General features: G+C 51.4%; 1 protein-coding gene across 1 annotated transcript in view; it reads left to right on the top strand.

Annotated features, from left to right (window-relative positions):
* TMC3 (transmembrane channel like 3) overlaps nucleotides 1-8,938 on the top strand; it is a 34,045-nt gene extending 25,107 nt beyond the window's left edge. The window contains exons 14-22 of the mRNA XM_045560589.1: nucleotides 490-618; nucleotides 923-990; nucleotides 2,819-2,947; nucleotides 3,146-3,256; nucleotides 3,534-3,659; nucleotides 4,325-4,403; nucleotides 5,467-5,509; nucleotides 6,825-7,080; nucleotides 7,978-8,938. Of these exons, the coding sequence (XP_045416545.1) occupies nucleotides 490-618; nucleotides 923-990; nucleotides 2,819-2,947; nucleotides 3,146-3,256; nucleotides 3,534-3,659; nucleotides 4,325-4,403; nucleotides 5,467-5,509; nucleotides 6,825-7,080; nucleotides 7,978-8,821 (1,785 nt within the window). The 3' untranslated portion in view covers nucleotides 8,822-8,938. The remainder of the gene's footprint in view (nucleotides 1-489; nucleotides 619-922; nucleotides 991-2,818; nucleotides 2,948-3,145; nucleotides 3,257-3,533; nucleotides 3,660-4,324; nucleotides 4,404-5,466; nucleotides 5,510-6,824; nucleotides 7,081-7,977) is intronic.
* Nucleotides 8,939-14,765: the final 5,827 nt, after the last annotated feature.

Below are 14,765 nucleotides of genomic sequence, written 5' to 3'. Positions count from 1 at the left end.
AGTCCTGTTATTGTCACCCTCGTGGGCACAGATGAGGAAACTAAGGCACGAGTGGTCCAGTCCATTGCCCAGGGACACACACAGAAATGAGCGGAGGGAAGACCTGAACCCAGGTGTCTGCTCCAGGTCTGGGCCTTGCGCAGAGCACCTCACCCCAGGGCGCTACCCCAGGGCAGCGGGTCATGGGCCTTGCGGAGCCTCCCGCGGCTCAGAACCACAGACCTTCGATTCTTTCCTAGTTTCGTGTAACGCTGGCTTCAGATGTCAAAATTCAGATTAGCCAACATTTACCGAGCATCGATTATGTGCCAGAATCCCATCCTTCCGCCCGCTGCCCCTTCTAAAGATGCGACATGAAGATGCCCCTGGAGGGCCCCCCCCCCCGCCCGGCTCAGGCCCCCGGGGGGGAACAGAGGCCAGGAGGCCGCTGCAGGAAGGGCGGCCGGGGGAGGGCGGGCGTGGTGGCACCCAGGGACCCCTGTGTTCCAGGAGATGCTGAAGCTCTCCGTCATCGACATGCTCTTCACCGTGGCCAGCATCCTGCTCATAGACTTCTTCCGGGGACTTTTCGTTCGGTACTTAAGTGACTACTGGTGCTGGGACCTGGAAAACAAGTTTGTAAGTAAAATGCTGTGTTCGCTGGGGAAACCGATACGGCCAAATCCGTCCTTTCCTGATGCCGAGACTGGGAAACAGTCAGGGGAGCACGCGGAAAGAAAGTATGTGAGGGGAGAGGGGAAGGGTGTACAAGGCTGTCTGTGCCCCCTTCTTAGAATTCCCTGTTTGCTGATGGCCCAAGGGCCCTGGGAGATCAGTGCCCGTAAGAGCAAAGAATTCCCCACCTGCGGGTATAATGAACTGACTGGTTTACGCAAAGAACTTCGGAACTGTTTCTAATGCAGAGGTTCTTTTTCTCTTGTAGCCCGAATATGGCGAATTCAAAATAGCTGAGAACGTGCTACATTTAGTCTACAACCAAGGAATGATTTGGTAGGTATCCAAGCTGCTGCTTTGCTTACATCTCATCTGGGCCAAGAGTTTGAATTTTCTTCGTCTGGATGGGACATGATGGTAATAAATACAGTCCTAAGTGTTAAGAAAGGCTATTTCCAAGGGGAACTATTTCTCATGTAATTTTATTAATCATTTTGTAGGAATTTTGCAGAAAGAAAATAATCCATCTTTAAGCTCCTGTTGGTCACAGCCAAAAAAAAAGTCTGCACAGGAACCAGTAGAATAAGCCGCTGGGGAGGACTGTGGGGGGCAGGTGGGAAGAGAAGCTGCTTCCCCGCCCCCCCCCCCCCCCGGGGGGGCAGGAGTGGTTTCAGTCCCAGCCGGGGACCTGGGCCTGTCCGCCCCCGACTCTCCCTGCTGTGACTCCTTATTTTCCCCTGGACACAGCCATGCCCCAGACTGACGGCCCCGCCCTGGGGGACGCCCGAAGCTTGGGACATGTGTTCACCACGGGCACCTCCCAGGCCCAGGCGGTTGTTCCCCGAGACCCTGAGGAGCTGAAGGGGCGTCCGGCACACATGCGTGTGTGTCCGCAGGGCTCGGTGGAGAGCTCCGTGCTGAGCCCCACATTGCGCTATCTGTTAAAACACAAGCAAGCAAAGGAAACCCGTGGGTGTTCCATACGTGCAGAGACTCAATCTCTCCTCATGACCACTCAGTAAAGTGAATGGGAATTGAGATGTATGAAGTAATGTTCTTCCAATCAAATTCTATGTTCTTGTAGTCCAGCGAATTTTACAAAATATCTTTACTAACACAGTATTAAAAATAATATGTGACATGTATTTAATATGTGTTAGGTATCAGGCACTTCTCTACCTGTAGTAAATGATTTAATCCTTAGAGTAACCCTATGAGGTAACTGGGCCTATTTTCCCCATTTTAAAAATGAGGAAACTGAGGCAGAGAGAAGCTACATATCTTGCCTAACATCAAACAGGCCCTGACCTTTCTGCCTACCATGAGCAACCAAACTTTTTAAAAAAGATTTTTGTTTAATGAACATATCCTTACATCTATGCTTATTCTCCTACTACTGAATGCAAATTCCACAAGTATTACATTGAATGCATATCCAGGATAAACTGATGTAGACTGAAGTCAGAAACCTGGGTTTTGTTCCCTATTTGACGTTTCTGTATAGGGTGACAGCTCCCCTAGGCTGGCCGGGTGGTTGCCTGTGGCCCCAGCTCTTTCACTCTCAAATGTGTCCCAGCTTGGATGGTGCAGGGTCACCCTTTTATTAGCAACATGTTTGTGGGCAAATCACTTAAGTTTCCCTGACCTGCTTTCCTTGTCTACCAACTTTGGGTCCTTATCCCTCCCTTTCACAGCTGAAGAAGATTAAATGAGCTAAAATATGTGAGGATGCTTAGCACAATGTCCAGTAACAGCGGGTGCTCAACATAGCTGATTAAACCCGAAAGTCAGTGATTTATTAGCACAGCCCTCACCACAGACAGGCAAAATCCACAGCTTCCCCGAGCGTAGTCATCCGTCCTTTGCCTTCTCTGCAGAGGAGGCCTTTCCTTTGCTCGAGTGTGAAGAGAGACACACACATCAGGCCTCTGCAAGGACTGATGGACATTTGCAAGAGGATATTTTAAAATGGGATCACCACCCGACTTGTCTTCTCACCGGAAGGTGGAGGGTTGTGGTCGCAGCACTGCAGGGGGCTTCTCCAGTTCCTTAAGCATAGGGTGTGAACCCCCAAATCTCAGAGCCGTGCTCCTCCCTGGGCTCCCAGCCCTCGAAAATGCACAGGAAGAGAACATGTGCAATCTGACCTTCTCCCTGGTTCCAGGATGGGGGCCTTCTTCTCCCCCTGTCTCCCCGCATTCAACGTCCTCAAACTCATCGGGCTCATGTACCTGAGGAGCTGGGCTGTGCTGACCTGCAACGTGCCCCACCAGCAAGTGTTCCGAGCCTCCAGGTGGGTGAGCGAAAGGTCACTTCACACGGGGACTCAGAACTTATGCCACCCACGTGGGCCCGGTCCAGTGCTGGTGGGAGGACTTTTCAGTTTGCCAAGAGTCAGGACGACAGTGTCTGGGTGGTTCTCTGGGCACACTCATCCTTAGCACCTGGCTGTGCAGTTGAGCGCGGCACACAGCATTTGGTTTCTTCACAGATCCAACAACTTCTACCTGGCCATGCTGCTGTTCATGCTCTTCCTGTGCATGCTGCCCACCATTTTCGCCATCGTTCGCTACAAGCCTTCCCTGAACTGCGGGCCCTTCAGGTAGGTCGCTTTGGTCCTGGCGGCTCTGCCTGCAGCTGTGACAGCTGCGGGGAACTGAGTCTCACTGCACTGAACTCTCCCCCGGCTCACAGAGCAGGTAAGACACCCGGAAAGGCTGCAAACCTGCATCCTTTGAGTCCAAGACCAGTGCTCTGGCCCTGATGTCACCTGAGGAATGTCACGCGGTGGCCTCTAGGCATCCAGCCAGGTCTTGATGTCTTGCAGCATCCTTCTGCCAAGAGCATTAACGTCTGGAGGGATGTTTTCTGTTTCACAGTGGACAGGAGAAAATTTATGACATCGTGTCAGAAACGATTGAGAAGGACTTTCCCGCGTGGTTCGGCTCCGTGGTTGGACACATCAGCAGCCCTGTGGTCATCCTGCCGGCGGTGCTGCTGCTGTTGTGAGTACCAGCCCGCCAGCTCTGCAGGCACGTGCATGTGTCTGGCAGACAGGAACACGTCGCTCTCCAATAACTATATAAAATTTATTAGTTCCTCCAAAAATCACTTACGAAGCCTAGTGTTTAAGCAGGGACTCTGAGTCCCACAGCAGAGTCACACGAAGCACAGTGCTGTGGAGACAGCGCCACTGGGCCCCAGCGGGGCTGGGAGGGAGGCTCCACTGCCACCCGGGTGTTTACTGATCCACCAACAGCATGTGATCGATGCCTGTGACCCCTACAATGGGTTTGAACGCCGTTACTATGGTTACCTTATTCTCCAGAAAGGTAAATACTCCTGCAAAGGAGCTTCATAACCCAGCTGAGTAGCTTTGGCTCGTTTTGGCTTAAAGGAAAAAAATAAAATAAAAGCCAGTGGATGCCGTCCTCACAGCGGGACACACTGCGAATGCCTCTCCCGTTTTTGCCCTTTCCTAGCGCGGTCTCCAGGGCAGAGCCCTGGGTCAGAGGGTGCTGTGGGAAGGGAGAAGAAGGGAACAGCCCCTTCCTGCTCACTGGCTTGAGGACTCGCTGGTACATTTTGTCCTTGGTGGAGGGTCGGTGGGCAGCCACATCCAAAGCCAGGAGCTGGCAGCGGCGCTCACTGTCCCACTGTTCTGTCCTAGCCTGCTCATCTACTACCTCCAGAGCATCGCGCGGTCTCTGAAGCTCAGCAACCACCAGCTCAGAATGCAGATCCAAAACGCAAGTATCACGTGAACCCTGCTGTGGTGACCGAGACCGGGCCAGCTCGGGAATGCAAGTGGGGTCACGTCTGCAAGTTACTGTGACTCTGGGCCACCCACTGTGGCCCAAGGCCACCGCCACCAAGATCTCCTAGGATTGTTTCTAAGAACACCCAGGATGGTTCACATGTGCCAGGAACAATCTGCTCCTGTTTTCCCTCCTCTCCAAGGGCCCCTCCAGTGGCCACATGAAGCCCTCCGTGTGCCAGGCACTTCTGCAGGCCCTAGGAAAGGGCCCGTCCCACTCCTTGTCCGTGTGGACATCTGAGCCCAACAGCACTGTTTGTACCCAAAGACCCGCCCCTTTCAGCCTGTAGACTCTGACTGTCATTGTCCTTCTCCCACCCTGGGTGCCAAGGCCAAATCGGAGCAGTCAGGACAGCAGACACTGCCCAAACCTTCCAGTTTCTCCTGGATTGGGCGAGGCCAGGGAGGCACCAAGGTGCAGAATGGAAGGAGGCTGTCTCGGGGCCTGCCCACCCTGCCCTTCCACAACCCCGACAATGAGTGCCTCCTCACCCTGTGCACCCCAGATCCTCGACTGCCTCAGCCGGCCCCAGACCTCCACACAAAAAAACTCCTTCCACCTTTCTCAGTTAAAAAATAAACCCAGACTCCCATGACTATCAATTCATACAAAGAAACACAAACTAGTGTCATAAAAAGTCAAATCAGAAATACATTTATAGCTGCAAAGGGCATTTTGGTGGAAGCACACATCTCCAGCTTTGCTGATTCATAGTCTTTTATTCATGACTCAGGCCAACTAGAATAGAAACACGGTCTGTCAATTAGCTGTCCCTAAACAAAACCCGTCAGGCATGAAACTTTAGCTCTCAGGGATCTGCATTTATTCACTCAAATGACAGCCTCGAGCCCAGAGCATGGTGTCCTCAGGGGACAAAGGTAGTTCGGTGGCGGTCCACAGTAAGAGCTATGGCACATAAACCTCCCCCCCAAAATAATATTTGTTACTGCTTCCTTCTGAATCCAAAACAAACATGATTTCATTTACATTTTAGGCAAGATCAGAAGATAAGAAAAAGGTTGCCCAAATGGTCGAAGGTAAGTATTAAAAAATGCAGAGACCTGATGTCTCAGTGAGTGGCCATTTAGAAGTCTAGCAGTTTAAGGTAGTTTGAGGAACTCTACCAATAAAAATTCCTCATAACCTGTGGTTTTTCATAATTAACTAGGCACCATAAAACAAAATCTAGGGAAATAAGTGTTGGTTTAAATCTTCAATTTTTGCATCATATCCAGGCTTGTGAATAACCCCCAAATATGTCTAAAATCAGAAGGAAGTTTTGAGGTAGGAGAGAAAAAGAAGCACATGAACCTGGAAAAGACCCCTAAGGACATCTTTCTCAGGCTCACGTCTGTGTACTTCCCCTGGGTGGCCCATGGCTTCCTTGCAAGATCCCCTCCCAGGACCCTGCCCCGGGGGTCCGGCTTCTTAGGTCCCCAAGCCACACCCACTGACTCTCTGAGAGCACACCTTCCCTTCTCGTGGTCTGCAGCGGCACCTGGGCAAACTCGTCCCATCCAGGCTCATTAGGGGAGAAAGAATGACAGCATGGAGTGGCCTGGAGAGAGGACAGTGGGCAGGTGCAGCTCAAAGGTCCGCTTTCTGGACCCACGCACAGAGTGCACCGGCAGCCGAAGGCTCGTCAGGCACCATGGAACTGGCGCAGACCGAGCATGGGCCCAGCAAGGCTCGGGGCCACCCTCTCAGTGCTGCGCTACTGGACGGGACCTGCCCCCTCCAGGGCAAGGCCTGAGTGGGAGCCCTGAGGCCTGAGGGTCTTGCTTGCCCCGCCAGCTTTTCAGAGAAGCCTGTAAACCGCAGTGACTAAGGACAATGACGGTGGCTCACGCTATGAACCCCGCTGTGTCAGGGGTTATCTGTGGATCAAGCATAGTTTAGTTCCGTCATCTTCCAAACCCGGGCTCCACCTGGGCTTTCTCAGGACAACAGTAGCATCACCCAGGTTCGTCTTCCAGCTTAAGGCCACATCTTTGCTTTAGAATGTCATGTGAACTGTTCCCCCAAAACTACCATTGTAGTATAAGCTTTATTATATCCCCGGTGTAGATGAGGAGCCGGAGCCCCAGAGCTGTCAGACTCCTGCTCCCCCATGGGCGTGTCCGTCCCGTGGTGCCCCGCACAGCCTGGGTGCGTTTGGCTTCACCTGCACCCTTTCCGGGATGAAATGATTTCGGTGACGGAATGCTTACTGCCCATGGCTTAGGCGTATTTGCAAGTGCAACCAATTGATTGTGGACCAGCCGTTGGAAGTCACGGACCTCTCAGAGCCCCCTCAGCTGAGTGTGTCACCTGCACGAGATCATCTCCTCACAGTCCTCCCTCTCCCTGCAGCCCGAATCCAGACCCAGGAGGAAAGCGCCAAAAGGCTTCCAAAGGACAGCGATCGCGTCAGCCAGCTGTCCTCGGCACAGTCGGCCACACCCCAAAACAATGGCAATGTGGTCAGCTTCGACTCGGTGAGCAGCAAGAGCAGCAGGATGGAGACGGTCGCCCAGTCCGTGCCCCAGAGTCCCAGACCGGGGCCCAGGGCTCCCAGCTCCCCTCTTCCCGGAGTCTCCAAATCCAGGCCGGGGCGCGAGGCTCGCAGGTGAGGCTCCCCTGCAGCGCGGAGGGACACCTGGCCTCCTGGAACCGCTGCGGCCCGGGCCCGAGGCCACAGCATGTGTGGGCTAAAGAGCTCTTGGGGTCTGAAGGCCTCCGCAGTTTCAGGAGGCCAAGGCCGCACATTCTAATTCTTCCAGAAGGCCACGGGGGCCAGGAGGCAGTGGGGAAGGGGGTGTCAAAGTTTATCACACAGGACAAATTCTTCCTCCCAGGCTACCTGCCATGAACCTGTAAGCCAACATTCCGGCCAAACCGGGATAAACATTCCGTAGCCTACGTGCGGAAAATTCCTTCTTAACTGTCTATCTTTACTCGTTAGTTCCAGACTGGCCACGTCACTGGCAAGGTCTCCATGCTTTAGCCCCTGCTGGTCGGGTTCTCGGCAAGGTCATCCCTGCACTGTGTGGGCTCAACTGTTTCAGTCCTGTGCGAAAGAAAGGCTGAAAAAAAGAAAGTAGAGTCCTGCTTCCTTTAAGGAGGTTGGGCGCCGGGAAGGATGGAGGAGACGGAGCCGCCCTGGCCCGGACTCACTCGGAGGAGGATGTGTTCATACCTGGTCTGAATGGAGCACGGTGAAAGCCACATAGATAAAATGCAGGGGCTCATTTTGGGGGTGTTTTTTACAGGCAATCACTAATTAGCAAAGAACTTGAAATCTTGCTATCTGAGTTTTTTTCCCGGCTCTGTGGGGTCTTGGCAGGGAGGAGGGATAGCACTGTGCCCCCGAATGTTTCTGCGCACACGATCCGCAGCACTCACATTAGCCGTTGTTACCAGGCCTGGCGACGACGGTGAGGGCACCGTGCCCTCGCGCCCGCAGTGCTCAGGTGCGAGGATCCGGGACCCTGGCCGTGGCTGCTGAGCCACCGTTGTCTTGCAGGTACCCACGCGGTCTCTACGCCAGCACGGGGGACCTTCGCAAGGGCAGATCGCGCACACCTGTGACGTTCTCAAAGCACAGGGAGGACGTCCACTCAGAGCCTCTTTTCCGGAAAGACTTTCGGCAAATTGACGCTTCCCTCCAGGGACCCGGGGACTCGGCCTTGGTGGCACAGGGTCCCAGGCCCCCCAGTCCCAGATACTATATCATTAGCGAACGGGACTCTCACCAGAAAAACCATCCAACTTTCTGGCCAGAAAGACATTTCAAGATTGATGCCGCAGGTGACATCGTGGAGGTGTACCCCAGAAACGTGCGACCACATGTGTCCTGGGTACCCCCCCAGCCCCGCTCTCCACAGCTGAGTGAGGAAGAGGAGGAGAGGCCGAGGAGAGATTTGACCAAACGATCTTTCCCCCTGCGCTCCCTCACGGACCTCCACCGGGCTCCTTATTTTTACATGGGTGAGAGGTCGGAGAGCCAGACCCAAGCTCCGGAGCACCAGGGAAGGGTGCACTACCAGTCCTGGAATGACGGTCTCGGGGGTCAGCCAGACAGGCCCATGTATGTGCACAGACGGCCACGCTCCCGCAACTTCCGATACCCACAGCACCCTCTGAAGCCCAGGGTCAAGCCCAGGTTCGAGCCACCTGTCACAGAGTCTGATTCCATGTCGGCAGCGTCCAGCAGTGACCAGCAGAACAGCAGCACCGACCAGTACCTGCAAGTCACCCACAGCCAGGGCCGGTTCCCGAGGGCTGTGGGCCCACCCAGCAGGAGGAAGGCCGAGTCGGGGCCGGAGCTGGCGCTGGATCTAGACAACTTGATCTGTTCTAACGTCTAGGCCTCCCTGGCGTCCCAGGCGCAGAGCTCAGGCCCCTGCTGGCTGGCTGGGCCGGCACATGGCCTCTCCCCCTGGGGAGCGAGGAACACGTGTGGGTGAGACCTGTGGGCATGTCAGGGCACATCCCTCGGGGGCTGCCCAAGGCCTCAGGAGTCCCAGGGCCACAACCGCAAGCAAGGGGTGGTGCCTGTGGGTCCCCTCGCTTCCAGCACACAGAAGCCATCAGGCCATTATTTCAAGAAAACTGAAGTTCTTTGCCTCCTCTCCGTGGGCATGAGTCACAGGCCAGCCAGACATCTCATCCAGACTGCGGAGGCCTCGCCCGCGACGTCTGTGCTTGTCCCTGGTGGTATGAGTGAGCTGCTGGATTGCGATGCTCTCTTTCGACACACGAAAGTCAGCCCTCCCTGATAAGCACCTGGGACTCACGAGGCTGCCAGTAAGGATGTCGCAATGCTCGGTTGTAGGAGTCATCAGTTCAGCAATGGCAAGGGCGACTGGAATGTACTGAGAGCTCGTTTGGCTCTGTCTGCTGCTCTGTCTGTATTCATTAGCCAGGACACTCAGGCTGGAAGTAACCCGAGGTTTCCCCCAAGGTTTGTTGGTCTGTTTAAAGGAAAAACAAAACCTGGGGGCCAAGCCGGCCTCGGCCCAGCTGCAGCCCAGGGATCAGACACCAGGAACGTGGCTCCCACTTCTCTGCTCTGCTCCTCCTGTGTCCTGACCTCATTTTCTCCTACACCAAGGGCTGCCTCCATGCGTGGGGGGCAGGAATTCACAGCCACAGAAGGTGCCGGGCTCGCACCGCCCGGCCACATGCCCAGAGTGGGCAGCAGCACGGCCCTCCCGTCTCCACGACCCCTTCGCCTCCATCGGCTGACAGCCTCTGGTCCCTTTACAGACACTACACAGGATTTGGGCGGCAGTTTGTGCTCAGTCTCCCATGGTAACCAGGAGTGCGCCCTATTCATGTTTCCGTGATCACTCTTGTCACTCTAAACTGTGTCTTCTTGACATTTCTGCCTCCTTCGCCAGACTGCCTTAGAGCAGGGATGGTGTTTCATTCATTTCCGCATCCCCAGTAACGACACATCACAGACACCGTAATCACTTTCTACTGATGCATAACAGATTTTGTGGCTTAGAAGAACACACAGTTATCATCTCACAGGTTCTGTGGGTGAGGAGTCCGGGCCCAGCTGAGCTAGGTCCTGCACTCAGGGTCTCACAGGCCTGTGCCCAGGCATCAGCCAGAGTTGGCACCTTATCCGAGGCTCGAGTCCTCCTCCAAGCTCCTGTGATTGTTGGCAGAAGTCGTTGCCCTGCCTTTCCAGGATGGAGGCCTCAGCCCACGTTTCCCTGCCCACGATTCCCTGCCCACAGCCCCTCCACGGCATGGCTGCTTCTGCCTCCAAAGCCAGCAAGCCAGAGTCTCCTCAGTGTCAGGCCTCTCTCTCCAGGGAAGGCCTCAACCCTCTTTTAAAAAGGGATCACCTGATTAGGTCAGGCCCACATGGAAAATCTCCCTTTTGATTAACTCAGAGTTAACTGATTGGGATCTTAATTACATCTTCAAAATCACTTCGCCTTTACCATGTCTGGGAGTAGAGTCTCAGCATCCTCCCAGGTGCCTGCATACTCAAGGGGCGGAGACGACGCGGGGCACGTGTAACGGGATGGCGCCCTTGGAGGCCCGCCACAAACACTGAATCAATGTTAGCTGAATGTGAACGGGTGGACGAATGAATGGACGGACTGTGCTAGTCAATGAATCACGAACGGCGTGGTCACAGGATTATATTCCGAGATTTATCACCAGTTCTAATCAGAAGCAAAGTTCAGTATAAATAGTGCCATTCTAAAACCACACACATATTAACACGCTTCCCCAAGTTTGTGCAAAGGAGTGCACATATTTTCAAATGACTCAGGACTGCATGTTCTGCAGAGCCGTGGGCACAGCCTTGGGTGACAGAAGCACGCACAGGGTCCATAAAGAGGGTTCTCTCCCCTGGGCCTGGTTCTGGGACTGTGGCCTTGAGCTTCCTGGGACATCGAGACATATTTTGGAAAAGGCTGGCCCTGCTCTAGGCACCCGTGGGAGTGGGGAGGCACCGCACTGGCACCTGGGGACAAGCAGGCCCGGAGACGCTCCCGAGGAAGCGTGGGAGCTGCTCGTGCACAGCCGGGTGGGACGCGCGAGTGTTGCCTCTCAGTGCGCGACACAGCTCACCCGCCCCTGCCGCTTGCTGTGGGTTAGTTATGTCTTCAACCTGGAGAAACTTAAAAGACACAGAATAGTGCAAATGCTAGTGTGACCAGCACCAATATTCCCCCTGTGAGGGTCAACAACTGTTGAAACAGAAATTTTATTTTATTCCCACCTACCCATTTTAGTAGTGGTAGTAAAGAAAATATTATATTAGAGATATAATCAAAGCCCACTCTCATCCTCACGCTAAGTCCCATTCCCCCCACACTACCAAGGGTTTGGAGCATATCCATTGGGTCTGTTGCTCATAGTTACGTATGTTGTGTGTGTGTGTGTGTGTGTGTGTGTGTAAATATATAAGCATCCATAAGCAGTATGTGAGCACATTTTACTTATGTACATACTGCACGTTTCATTGCACGTGTTTATGTTTCTGAGATCTATCTAAGAAATGCATTGATCAGACTCACCTATTGTAACTGCTGGATAGTATTTCATCATATGAATAAACTACGTAATAGTTATCGATTTTCTACTGATGGACATTGAAATCATTTCTACTTCTCTGCTCCTAATGTACTAAACATTTTCACGTGTCTTCTATGGCCCTTGTGCCAGTGTACTCAGAAGTGGATATTGGTTCTCCTAAAAGGGAAGCCCTAGCTCACGGGGGCCGAGCATGCCCATTGTCACGGATCCAGACCCCCACGCACACTCGCTCCGCAGCAGGTGAGACCGCCGTTTTTCCCACGGCCTCACCAATGCTTGATATTCATCCTCATTTTCTCAACCTGCAAAATACAGGTGGTCGTCTCTGCCTCCTGGTGCCGTGGTACCACTGCGGGGGACAAGTGGTCCAGTACAGGAGAAGCGCAAAGGAGAGCGCTGGCAAGAAGTGCTGAGTAACCGTGAGCTGTAGCTAAGTAAACAATAGACAGATGCCTGTGCAGGTATGTAGATCTGCACAGCGCCAGCTGAGCTAACTTAGTCACATGCACATGACTCTTCATTGGCGGCTAGGTGGGGAACAGACACTTGCTCTATTCAGGGTCTTTAAAGATTGGAGCACTTGGCACTCGGCCCGTCCCCTCTACAGTTTATTCACAGTTGGGTTAGAAGCTACTGGGCTTCCTACCCTCATATACACCGATTTAAAATTCAACTTGAACTTCAGGTCTGATGTGAACAACCGGGTGACCCAGAGGCCTATGGACCTTGAGGGATCAGTGCATCTCCAGGGCTGTCCTCCCTCCCTCCCCTCCTTCCCCTCGGTTCTGACCTGCAGCCTCCAGCACATGGCAGAACAAGTCACTGCCCCAGCGCCCACAGCTTCCCATGGGCAGCTGCCTCCTGCCCTCCTCCCACCAGCTGCTTGCACCCTGTGCCGCCTCCCGCCGCAAAACGCAGCAGCGCCTGCTCCAAAGCTGCCCGACCCCACCCTCTCCTGTTGCCAGGTTGTCACAGGCCGTGGGGACAAACAGTTTGCCTCTTCAAATATTTTGTATACCCAGGACTTCCTACTTCCTGGGAGCAAAGATTAAAGGCTTTTATAAGTGCTAAAAATATTTTTAAGCCCATGCTCCATGCTCTGTCTTGACAAGTGCAATAATCTCTGAATGTTTGATGGTTAAGAAAAGTCACTTTCTACAGCAAGGTTTACCTTCCTTCAGCTTCATTTTCACAGTGTTTTATGCCCTCTAAAATTCTAATAGACCCCGGCCTGAGAGGGTCTCAAGTTAGAGCTTTATAGAAATATTCCACATTGAATTTTTAATGAGGCCTTTTTTAAATTTATAATGTCCTACACGTAAGTAAAATAATTAAACAGTATATGATGATTTAAAATGAAATGTCCTTTGGCATTACTCTCCACTGTTAACAGTTTATTCTATACTTTTCTAAAAGTGTATATTCTAGGCCAGGCACAGTGGCTCACACCTGTAATTCTAGCACTTTGAGAGGCCAAGGCTGGAAGATCGCTTGAGGCCATGAGTTCGAGACCAGCCTGGGCAACATAGAGACAGCCCATCTCTACAAAAAATTTAAAAATTAGCTGGGTGTGGTGGTGCATGCCTGTAGTCCTAGCTACTCAGGAGGCTGAGGCAGGAGGATTGCTTAAGTCTAGGAGTTCAAGACCAGCTTTAGCAAGAGTGAGATCCTGTCTCTACAAAAACATAGAAAAAATTAGCCAGGTGAGGTGGCACGTGCCTGTAGTACTAGCTACTTGGGAGGCTGAGGCAGGAGGATCACTTGAGTCCAGGAGTTTGAGGTTTCAGTGAGCTATGATGAGGCCACTGCACTCTAGCCTGGGTGATAGAGCAAGACTCTGTCTCAAAAAAAAAAAAAATTAAAAAGTGAATATTCTAAACATATATATGCAATATACATCTACATAAACATATAAACAAATACAAGCAAGTCTCTAGTTATTTTCCTTTCTTACTCAAACGTAAATGCATATATAATAAAACATATATATGATATTATATATAAATGTTTACTGTATGCCAAGCTCCCTTCTAATTGCTATTCATTTATTAAATCATTTGACCCACATGTCAACCCTATGAGTTGGTGCTACTATTTTGCTCACTTTCCAAAAGAGACACTAAGGTCTGGAATGATGAATTACTTGCCAAGGTCATGGCCAGTACGTGGAGCTGCTGGGATTTGAACCCAGGCAATCTGACTTGAGCACTGGCTTTCTTACCCACAGTGCTGTTGCCCTTCAAATGGCATTTTTTGACAATATATATATGTGTGTGTGTGTGTGTGTGTGTGTGTGTGTGTGCATAAAATGAGCATCTCCCTGTCGGTACATATCTAAAACATTTTATTGGGAGAAGGTAAGAAATTAATTAATATTTAGCTAAGTTTTAACTCTCATTCATTTTCTTTACAGAGAGTAAACCACTCTTGGTTAGAATAGTTTGCTCCTATCAACTCGCATTGCCAGATTCAGCCTGTGCCCCGGTGCAGCTGAACATTCCTGGCTCCAGCCCCAGCTTCCTTCACCTTTGCTACGTTATTTTCACGGCTACATAATATTCCACTGAATGGATAGCCTGTAAGTTTGTTGTGATATATTGATGAATAGGTTGCCTCCAGTTGTAAGATCAATGTTATATTACGCATCTTTCTGTAGGAGTTGCTGCGTCAAAGAACAAGGAGAGTAACATTTTAATATATGCTGTTATTTTTCTCCCAGAAGTTTGAGTAAATTTAAACTCTCATCCACAATGTCTAAAAACAACTATTTCTCCACACTCTCACCAATACAGGGTATTAACAAACCTCTTCCTGTTTGTCCATTAGACAGATGAAAAAGTCTCTCCTTGTTTTACTTTTGTACTCTCTAACTATGAGTGAAGTTCTGCATCTTTTTATATCTTTATTAACCATGTTAATTTATTCTTCCACAAAGTGGAAAATCCATGTCTAATGCATTCTTTTTGTCTACAGGGTTGTCTGAAAATTTCTTTCCTTTTTATTTTTAAGTATTATGGGCACATAATCGTTGTATATCTTTATAGGGTACGAGTGATGTTTTGATACAGGCATACAATGTTTATTAATCTAATCAGGGTAAGTGGGGTATCCGTCACCACAGGCATTTAACATCTCTTTGTGTCAGGAACATTCCAGTTCCACGCTTTCGTTTATTTTGAAGTATACCATAACTTATCATTGATTACAGTCACTTTGTTGTGCCAAAATACTTTTAAGTATTGT

This window comes from Lemur catta, chromosome 9, assembly GCF_020740605.2.
Source record: "Lemur catta isolate mLemCat1 chromosome 9, mLemCat1.pri, whole genome shotgun sequence".
Lineage (NCBI taxonomy): Eukaryota > Metazoa > Chordata > Mammalia > Primates > Lemuridae > Lemur > Lemur catta.
Note: the sequence above shows the minus strand (reverse complement) of the source record. Positions and strands in the feature narration are given on the sequence as shown.